This window comes from Coregonus lavaretus (assembly GCF_964263955.1).
Source record: "Coregonus lavaretus genome assembly, contig: HAP1_SCAFFOLD_1455, whole genome shotgun sequence".
Lineage (NCBI taxonomy): Eukaryota > Metazoa > Chordata > Actinopteri > Salmoniformes > Salmonidae > Coregonus > Coregonus lavaretus.
The window spans coordinates 12,501-23,314 of record NW_028159473.1 but is presented as its reverse complement, the minus strand read 5'-3'; the positions used below and the strand labels follow the sequence as shown (position 1 = coordinate 23,314).

General features: G+C 48.1%; 1 protein-coding gene across 1 annotated transcript in view; it reads right to left on the bottom strand.

Annotated features, from left to right (window-relative positions):
• Nucleotides 1-3,060: 3,060 nt before the first annotated feature.
• LOC311122816 (fibroblast growth factor 18-like) overlaps nt 3,061-10,814 on the bottom strand; it is a gene marked incomplete at both ends in the record, with an annotated part of 18,177 nt that continues 10,423 nt past the window's right edge. The window contains 4 exons of the mRNA XM_084197136.1: nt 3,061-3,330; nt 3,507-3,613; nt 8,791-8,971; nt 9,213-9,252. Coding sequence (XP_084053262.1) covers nt 3,061-3,330; nt 3,507-3,613; nt 8,791-8,971; nt 9,213-9,252 — 598 coding nt within the window. The remainder of the gene's footprint in view (nt 3,331-3,506; nt 3,614-8,790; nt 8,972-9,212; nt 9,253-10,814) is intronic.

The following is a 10,814-nucleotide window of genomic DNA, read 5'->3' as shown; positions in this document are numbered from 1 at the left end:
AGAGGGTTTGTGTTGTTGGATATGATAGAGTACTGTGTTTAGTATAGCACTGAGTGAATTACTTGTCGTATGGATGTATGAGACTGTTTATAGTATGGGTGTGTGTGCTTCCTCTGGGTCTGTGGGATTTTGGCCCATCATTTCTGCTGCTCTCAGGTCACCGCTCTGTTCTCACGCACATATTTGGCATTCTTTCCCCGACATGATTACCATACACCTTCCAGTCTGGATTGGCTGCGTGGAATATTTCCATAATTCCGAGTGGAACTGCAACGACTTTCCAGAACCCCCCCCCCCCCAAAGTTCAGATTCCTCCCTCTGCTGCTCCATCCTTGTGTACAGCCCTTTCCCCCCTGAGTCAGCTGTTTGTGTCTGCCGACGTGATTGGGTGACTTGGCAGCGAAGTCTTCAATTACCTCCCACAAGAGAGGGGGAGGGATGGGGGAGTGTGTAAGAGAAGTGCTGCATCTCAATAGTCCAAGGTTGATTACTCCCTTTCCTTTATTCCTTTCCTTCATCGGCTCAGATATGAAAGAACTGAACAGGTGTAAGCAACTGGCCAGTAGGCATCGACCATATTGCTTAGTTTCACCTGTCCTGTTTTTACAGATCAGTGCAGATGAAGGAAAAGGAGGATTCGTTATAAAAGCAGGTATGGCCGAAAACCAACTGGAGACGCTCCACTCTACAAGAACGTAGTAAATCATGGATCACTTGGCAAGATGCAAACGAAAAGCTTGACAGATGAGAGTGAGGTGGAGAACCATTGTCAACACTCTACGCTCCCAACGGGGCCAAGAGGATTAAGTAAGTCAAGTTTATATTGACTTGTGACTCAATCATATCGAAATACCATGGTAGAATTTTGTGTTGGGGTGGTGGTTGAGGGTTTGTGTGGTGGTTAGGGGGGGATGATTGGTGTCAGATGTGTAGGCCCATGTCAGTGGGTTGAGAGCTAGAATGACAAATAGGATACTACTGCATTGCAGAAGCCTACCCTATCAGTTATTTTCCACAAAGATCAGTAGTCATGGATATAAGTACAGGTTTTGTTACGGTAATTGAGCCATACAAGACCCACAATTTCCAAGAAAGGAAGCATAGCAGCCCAAAGGAAACCTGGTGAAAGAACTGCGGAAAAGGAGATGGACTGTGACCTGTCATGGAAAATAATCCCCAAAATGGCAGAAGATCAGCAGCAGTCGCACTCTCTCGTGGAAGCCTTATGGTCTACATAAGCAAATATTTTCAAATGATGATCATCATGATGATGATGAAGGGTTGTTTGACTGTGTATAGATGGTCTACGACACAGGAGACATGTTTCTGTAAGGTTTACTGATTTTAGAAAGACTTCTGCAAACAGCTGAAATAAATAAATGAAATAATTTTATAATAATAACAATTATCGTAACAATCATAGTAAGATTGCTTATTTAGTTTTTTTGTCATCTTTATATATATAACTTTTAATAAATTGTTCCCTTTAATATTTTGTGTATGAGACTTTGGTGCTCCACTGAATGTCCTGGCAGCATCATTCTGTATCCATGGTATCGTACAGGAGCGTCATCCCCTGGGTCGTTTCTATAGCAACGCTAATATGAAGAGAAGGCACCCTCCTCCCATGCACCCGTCATCACCCTCTGGTCCTATAAGAAGAGGGAATTCTGTCCCGGGGGTGGGACTTGGGGAATTGACATGTCGCTGGTCTCCAGTTGTCTTTGGTGGTTATTAAATTTGATTTATTTTTGGTGCAGCTTGGTTTGTACATTCTGGTTCTTAAAGCTTCAGTTCCTTCAGTGAGTTGTTGGGGGAGGTTATACAGGGCTAATTTAGGCCTCTAGTCCCTTTGCAGATTCCCCCCAAACAGCTTCACAAATGGTCTTTGGTGCCCTTACACTCACACACATACACTGTACATACATTCATTCATTCATTCATTCACCCCAAGTCTCACAGATTCTCCTCGCCAGGGGGCTGAGACAGAGAGAAGTGCGTCCAAAGCAGTCCATCCATTCCATTTATTCCACCACAGTGCCATTCTGGCCTGTTCTGTGGCTTGATCCCCACTCCACTGACTTCCTGTGTTCCTCTTCCTGTTTTCTGTTTGCCCACCTGTTGCTCCACAGTTTCTCTCATGGTGCCACTGTCCCATAGATCTCTAGTCTGTCCCCCCGTCTGCCCCCCTCTCTGTCAGTCCGTCCGTCTGTCCTTCCGTCTGTCTGTCTCGTCTCTCTGTCTTTTGGTCCATCAATGACGATCATCCAGTCCTGAACAGTGTCAGATAGCTGCTCTGGTCAAAGCCTGTGAGAAAGGTTGTTGTTATTGCAGTGTCGCTAGCTTTAGCTACAGTTTAAACACACTGAAGTCATTCTTGTTTTAACAGAGCAATCACGTTTACCTTAACGCAGAGATGCGTGCTAAACCAGCCAAGTGACCGGTTTTCGTATGTTTGTTTTAAAGCAGAGCTTAACTGGCCACTGCTAAGGGACAGTGCAATAGCACAGTTCTGTCCAAGCTTGGGGGTTGGAGGGAAACGAGGCCTACACAAGGTGGAAAGCCTGGGCATCAGTTTAGCTACCTTTCAGGGGCCTTTTCATAGTTTCTGGGCCTTGCAGGGGAGTGGGCCAGGTCGATGGGCTAGTAGCAGGGTTATAGGCTTGTTCTATTTTGTTAGTGCTTTAATTTGATTATTTTATGATGTGAAGCACTTTGTTACTTGTATTGAAAAGCACTATACAAATAAAGTTATTATTAGTGGCCTTCAGTGTCAAGTTAGCGAGTGTACTGGGGTACTAGCCAGTTAGGAGGCCTATCAGTCAGGGTCTTGAGGAGGCTACATGTTGTCCCAGTAGTGTTGGTGTAGCACTGGTCCATTATCGATTAGCTTCAGGAACAGGTGCAGTGGATGTTAGCTGGGTCCAATGGCGCTAATTAGCCACTTAGCATGTATTAAAGTCCAGAGGAAGGGTCAAAGTTATCCCATTAGCGGTTAGTGGATGAGCAGGTACAGGTGGCAATGGGCAGTGGATGGATGGTAGCCGTTAGAATTAGCTGCTAGCGGGTCCCGGTGGCACGGACCCTCTTGCTCCTCTTGTTGACCGTTGTGAAGCGGAAGGGTGTGGTTTCAGGGTACTCCCCGGGTGGGAAGCGCTTCATAAAGTGGACGTCCTGCTGGTTGGGCAGTGTGTGGGGGCCACGGCGAGGGCGCCCCCGCTTGGTGAAGCCCACATACCAGCCGGCGTATCGTGCCGACATTAGTGCGGTGTAGTGGTTCTCCAGAACCTTTTCTACAAACACGCAGTCTTCACTTTTATTACTGGCCTTCTGAGAGAACAGAGAAACGAACACACACACACACAGGAGGAGAAAAGAGAAGTAGGTCAGCAATCCATGTGAATTTATTCAATCTAAACTAAAAGGAATGCTTCAAAACAGGACTTTGCCATAAGCCTATGATGCTGTAATCGTTTGAGAACATGAGAGTTCAGAATAGGTCTCACCTTTCCCACCAGCTTGCCGCGGCGGTTCATGCACAGGTAGAAGTTGGTCTCTTTACCGCGAATTCTCACCTGGCTACCAAAGGTGTCAGCCTCCACTACGAGCTGGGCTTGTGAAGGGACAGACAGAGGGACAGACAGACATTAGAGCCACAGACAGACAGACAGACAGAGGGACAGACGGATGTTAGAGCCACAGAAAGTCTGACTGACTGACAGGCAGACAGCCAGACAGAGCGACAGATATAGCCTACATTAAACTAACAGATAGTGGCTTGCGAAAGTTTTCACCCCCTTGGCATTTTTCCTATTTTGTTTCCTTACAACCTGGAATTTCATTTGCACAAGATGCCTACCACTTTGAAGATGCTAAATATTTTTTATTGTGAAACAAACAAGAAATAAGACAAAAAAACTGAAATCTTGAGTGTGCATGACTATTTTGCAGCAATTACAGCTGCAAGTCTCTTGAGGTATGTCTCTATAAGCTTGGCACATCTAGCCACTGGGATTTTTGCCCATTCTTCAAGGCAAAACTGCTCCAGCTCCTTCAAGTTGGATGGGTTCTGCTGGTGTACAGCAATCTTTAAGTCATACCACAGATTCTCAATTGGATTGAGGTCTGGGCTTTGACTAGGCCATTCCAAGACATTGAAATGTTTCCCCTTAAACCACTTGAGTGTTGCTTTAGCAGTATGCTTAGGGTCATTGTCCTGCTGGAAGGTGAACCTCCGTCCCAGTCTCAAATCTCTGGAAGACTGAAACAGGTTTCCCTCAAGAATTTCCCTGTTTTTAGCACCATCCATCATTCCTTAAATTCTGACCAGTTTCCCAGTCCCTGCCGATGGAAAAACATCCCCACAGCATGATGCTGCCACCACCATGCTTCACTGTGGGGATGGTGTTCTCGAGGTGATGAGAGGTGTTGGGTTTGCGCCAGACATAGCATTTTCCTTGATGGCCAAAAAGCTCAATTTTAGTCTCATCTGACCAGAGTACCTTCTTCCATATGTTTGGGGAGTCTCCCACATGCATTTTGGCGAACCCCAAACGTGTTTGCTTATTTTTTTTTAAGCAATCGCTTTTTTCTGGCCACTCTTCCGTAAAGCCCAGCTATGTGGAGTGTACGGCTTAAAGTGGTCCTATGGACAGATACTCCAATCTCCGCTGTGAAGCTTTGCAGCTCCTTCAGGGTTATCTTTGGTCTCTTTGTTGCCTCTGATTAATGCCCTCCTTGCCTGGTCCATGAGTTTTGGTGGGCGCCCCTCTCTTGGCAGGTTTGTTGTGGTGCCATATTCTTTCCATTTTTTAAATAATGGATTTAATGGTGCTCCATGGGATGTTCAAAGTTTTCTGATATTTTTTTATAACCCAACCCTGTACAGTACTTCTCCACAACTTTGTCCCTGACCTGTATGGAGAGCTCCTTGGTCTTCATGGTGCCGCTTGCTTGGTGGTGCTCCTTGCTTAGTGGTTTGCAGACTCTGGGGCCTTTCAGAACAGATGTATATATACTGAGATCATGTGACAGATCATGTGACACTTAGATTGCACACAGGTGGACAAATGGGGCTTGTAAAAAAAGATCCAAGCAGACATAAGGACAGACAGACACAGAGCAAGGTTAACAGAAGAAGAAGAAGAAGAAGATGACTGCCAGACACTGCAGGAGGGATTGTTGTTTTTGGTGTGTGTGGTGTGAGTTTGAGTTTGTGGTGTGAGGTTGCGGTGTGATGTCAGTGAGGGTGTGGTGTGAGGCTGTGGTGTTAGTATGAGGGTGTGGTGTCAGTGTGGAGGTAGTGTGAGGTGGTTCACATCTTCACCCCTCCCCTCCTCTCTCCCCCTCTACATGTTTACATTTTCACCCCTCTCCTCCACTCTCTCCCCCTCTACATGTTTACACCTTCACCCCTCCCCTCTTTTCTCTGTTTTTCCTCCCACAATGCTTTACTGCCAGTGCCTGATGGCGTTAACCACAGTCTTTTTTTCTTTGAGAACCATTTGTCAAGAACAGATTTGCTCCTGGAGCAGTAGTAAGACTGGTGTTGAAGTGGTGTGTTTGTGAAAGGCATGGTTGTGAATGGGAGAGGTGTTTGTGAAAGGCATGGTTGTGAATGGGAGAGGTGTTTGTGAAAGGCATGGTTGTGAATGGGAGAGGTGTTTGTGAAAGGCATGGTTGTGAATGAGAGAGGTGTTTGTGAAAGGCATGGTTGTGAATGAGAGAGGTGTTTGTGAAAGGCATGGTTGTGAATGGGAGAGGTGTTTGTGAAAGGCATGGTTGTGAATGGGAGAGGTGTTTGTGAAAGGCATGGTTGTGAATGAGAGAGGTGTTTGTGAAAGGCATGGTTGTGAATGGGAGAGGTGTTTGTGAAAGGCATGGTTGTGAATGGGAGAGGTGTTTGTGAAAGGCATGGTTGTGAATGAGAGAGGTGTTTGTGAAAGGCATGGTTGTGAATGAGAGAGGTGTTTGTGAAAGGCATGGTTGTGAATGAGAGAGGTGTTTGTGAAAGGCATGGTTGTGAATGGGAGAGGTGTTTGTGAAAGGCATGGTTGTGAATGGGAGAGGTGTTTGTGAAAGGCATGGTTGTGAATGGGAGAGGTGTTTGTGAAAGGCATGGTTGTGAATGGGAGAGGTGTTTGTGAAAGGCATGGTTGTGAATGGGAGAGGTGTTTGTGAAAGGCATGGTTGTGAATGAGAGAGGTGTTTGTGAAAGGCATGGTTGTGAATGGGAGAGGTGTTTGTGAAAGGCATGGTTGTGAATGGGAGAGGTGTTTGTGAAAGGCATGGTTGTGAATGAGAGAGGTGTTTGTGAAAGGCATGGTTGTGAATGGGAGAGGTGTTTGTGAAAGGCATGGTTGTGAATGGGAGAGGTGTTTGTGAAAGGCATGGTTGTGAATGAGAGAGGTGTTTGTGAAAGGCATGGTTGTGAATGGGAGAGGTGTTTGTGAAAGGCATGGTTGTGAATGAGAGAGGTGTTTGTGAAAGGCATGGTTGTGAATGAGAGAGGTGTTTGTGAAAGGCATGGTTGTGAATGGGAGAGGTGTTTGTGAAAGGCATGGTTGTGAATGGGAGAGGTGTTTGTGAAAGGCATGGTTGTGAATGGGAGAGGTGTTTGTGAAAGGCATGGTTGTGAATGGGAGAGGTGTTTGTGAAAGGCATGGTTGTGAATGGGAGAGGTGTTTGTGAAAGGCATGGTTGTGAATGGGAGAGGTGTTTGTGAAAGGCATGGTTGTGAATGGGAGAGGTGTTTGTGAAAGGCATGGTTGTGAATGGGAGAGGTGTTTGTGAAAGGCATGGTTGTGAATGGGAGAGGTGTTTGTGAAATGCATGGTTGTGAATGGGAGAGGTGTTTGTGAAAGGCATGGTTGTGAATGGGAGAGGTGTTTGTGAAAGGCATGGTTGTGAATGGGAGAGGTGTTTGTGAAAGGCATGGTTGTGAATGGGAGAGGTGTTTGTGAAAGGCATGGTTGTGAATGAGAGAGGTGTTTGTGAAAGGCATGGTTGTGAATGGGAGAGGTGTTTGTGAAAGGCATGGTTGTGAATGGGAGAGGTGTTTGTGAAAGGCATGGTTGTGAATGGGAGAGGTGTTTGTGAAAGGCATGGTTGTGAATGAGAGAGGTGTTTGTGAAAGGCATGGTTGTGAATGGGAGAGGTGTTTGTGAAAGGCATGGTTGTGAATGGGAGAGGTGTTTGTGAAAGGCATGGTTGTGAATGGGAGAGGTGTTTGTGAAAGGCATGGTTGTGAATGAGAGAGCTGGTAACATAAACCCCATTCTTCTACACAGAGGAATATGAACACTAGCATTAATGCTGGGCTTTTTCCCTGCATTGATCCTCTGTGGTTTAAGAATGGGTTAGGCATAATTACAGACAGAGAGAGAAAGAGGAAGGAGTGGGGGAGGGAGGGATGGGGGAGGAAGGAGTGGTGGAGGGAAGGAGGGGGGAGGAAGGAGGAAGGAGTGGAGGAAGGAGGAAGGAGTGGGGGAGGGAGGGATGTGGTGGAAGGAATGGGGGAGGGAGGGATGGATGAATGGATGGGGGAGGAGGGAGTGGGGAGGAAGGGATAGATGGGGAGGAAGGAGTGGGGGAGGGAGGTATGGATGGGGGAGGAAGGAGTGGGGGAGGGAGGGAGGGAGGGAGGAAGGGATGGGTGGGGGAGGGAGGGATGGGGGAGGAAGGAGTGGGGGATGGATGGGGAGGAAGGAGGGGGGAGGAAGGGATGGATGGGGGAGGAAGGAGTGGGGGAGGTGGGGGAGAAGGGGTTGGAGGGAGGGAGGGAGGGAGGGAGGGAGGAAGGGATGGATGGGGGAGGAAGGAGTGGGGAGGAGGGGATGGAGGGAGGGAGGTATGGATGGGGGAGGAAGGAGTGGGGGATGGAGGGAGGAAGGGATGGATGGGGGAGGAAGGAGTGGGGGATGGATGGGGGAGGAAGGGATGGATGGGGGAGGAAGGAGGAAGGAGTGGGGAGGAAGGGATGGATGGGGAGGAAGGAGTGGGGAGGAAGGGATGGATGGGGAGGAAGGAGTGGGGAGGAAGGGATGGATGGGGAGGAAGGAGTGGGGAGGAAGGGATGGATGGGGAGGAAGGAGTGGGGAGGAAGGGATGGATGGGGAGGAAGGGATGGATGGGGAGGAAGGAGTGGGGGAGGGAGGGATGGATGGGAGGAAGGAGTGGGGGGGAGGGATGGATGGGGAGGCAGGAGTGGGGGGGGGGTGGAGCGAGGAAGGGATGGATGGGGGAGGAAGGAGTGGGGAGGAAGGGATGGATGGGGAGGTAGGAGTGGGGGAGGGATGGATGGATGTGGGAGGAAGGAGTGGGGGAGGGGGGATGGATGGATGATGGGGAGGAAGGAGTGGGAGAGGGAGGGATGGATGGATGGGGGAGGAGGGAGTGGGGAGGGAGGTAGGAAGGGATGGATGGATGGGGGAGGAAGGAGTGGGGGATGGAGGGAGGAAGGGAGGGATGGAGAAGAGGGGGAGGCAGCCTGCTGTTTTAAACCCAGAGGAGACAACAGGGAGGATGAGAAATCAATGGATAGATTGATGGAGGAGATGAGTTTCTAACACTGCCTAACACTCTACCTGCTAAGCCTCTCTCCCTCTTTCTTTCTGTTTCTCTCTCTCTCTCTCTCTCTCTCTCTCTCTCTCTCTTTCTGTGTGTCTCTCTGGTGAATCATTGAGTCAGCAGTCAGTCGATGAGGTCTTTGTGCTCCTGAGACAACCCCCCACTGCACCCTGTCAAGACCTGAGGATTGTGTGGGTCTGTCTGTCTCTGTGTGTGTCTTACCATATTTGTCTCCGTCCTCTCCGCGGGCGCTGATGCGTCTCCCCAGCACCTGGATGTGTTTGCCACTGGTGCGGCTGTAGAGCTGGTAGACCCGGTGGTGCCGCCTGCTCATAGCGTCTCTCACCCGGGTCTGGTTCTCCACGTGCACGCTGAAGTTAACCCCATCCACGCCAAACACCTGCTACACAGGGCACACAGGTACCAATAAGCAAACACAAACACCAACTGAAATCAACAACTATGATTATAATAAATAATACATTTTCTGTGGGTGAAGGATCTGGGTGTTCCTGGGGAACGGAAGGTAACATGACACAAAATCTAAATGCTTTTGTCTACATGCATTTACTAACAAACCACATGTACACACACAAACATGTAGTCACATACACACACCTACTCACATCCACGTATGTACTCACCTGCAATGGATTGCACATCACCAGCAACATCTGGATACATCTGGAAAGGGACAATAGGTTTAGGATAAAGGGGATCTCCGAGCCAATGACTCCTTTCCTTCCATCTGTCCTTCCAATGACTCCTTTCCTTCCACAACACTGAGACCTATCCTTGGCTAACCAGAGAAAGCTTCTCACTGGACTTCTGTAATCACACTCCCACAGACAAGAGATGGTCAGTCACTGGCTTCCCAACCTTGTCACCCTTGTTCTTATATCAGCAGAACCACCAGCATTGACCCTTGACCTTAGAAGAGGTCAATTTAGGTGACTATCAACAGCATCATCTAGTGGAGGTATGGCGAGCACGACCTTTTGACATTGGTTTTCTTTTATCTTTAAAAGTAAAGGTTACTTATGTTTAGCCTTTTCCTATCTATATTGTGTAGGAAACTGATTGTTAGCTGTCTTGTTACCTGTCTTGTTCATTGTTTTGTCATTTTCTTTGTTATTTTGAAAGGAAATGACATAATCTGAGATTTTAATCAGTAACCTTCAGCTGATTGAAATCATTGGAGCTTCCATTCAACCCATTGAGGTTCCATAGGCTCTTATCTTATCTCTCTGTGTGTGTTCCCCTTTCACCTGACCAATCCCCCAGTCCAATAGTACTGTCTCTACTTACAATAACATCCCATTCCAGCCCCCCACCCCCACTCTTCTTCATCCCTGCCTTTGGAGTCCAAATGCCCAGATCCAGACACTAGATGTGATTCACTGTGCTGCTGGGAGCCTCAGACTTTCCTTTTCTTTCTCTCTCCCCCCCCCCCCCCCCCCCCCCTCATATTTTATTTCCTCTCTCTCTCTCTGGGGGGGTTGATTAGTCACAGAACGGGGTGGTGTGTGGTTGGCACGGTGACATGCGAGACAGACAAACAGACAGACGTCCAGGGACAGTCGGGGACAACACCCAGAGCCTACATGTTTTCCTCTATCGGAGCAGTAGGGAAACACAGCAGGAAAACCCTCAGCCCTCTGACTGACTGACTGACTGACTGACACCTCTCCCACTCAACCACCACTTGACCTCTACATGACTGGAATGTGCCATGGTGGAAGTAGCCAGAAGGTCACATGACTGTCTGTGTGTGTGGAGGCTTACAGCTGGGTTGCTAGAGCAGATGTAATTTAGAATGGTGTGGCTGTAGAGAGAGATGGGCTGTGTTGTCTGTTACTGATGCTGTGGAGAAGGACATGCACACTCTCTCTCGCTCTCTGTCTCTGTCTCTGTCTCTCTCTCTCTCTCTCTCTCTTCGCTGCCTCTCTCAATCTCTGTCTCTCTCTCTCTGTCTCGCTCTGTCTCTCTGTCTCTCTCTCTGTCTCTATGCTGTAGTGTAGAACACAGAGACAGAGTAGCAAGCTTGTTAAGTGAAGTGTTGACAAATGGGGGCGATTCCATGCCAACATGGCCCTCAAATATTTTTGGTATCTCAGATTGTTCTGGCAATTCTCACATCGAAATTTCATTGGAAGGATGTTTGATATGCTTTCTACATTTGTATCACAAAACATTTTTGAGAGAATCATGATGAAAGTGGCAATTCTAGCCACTTTTTAGACCTA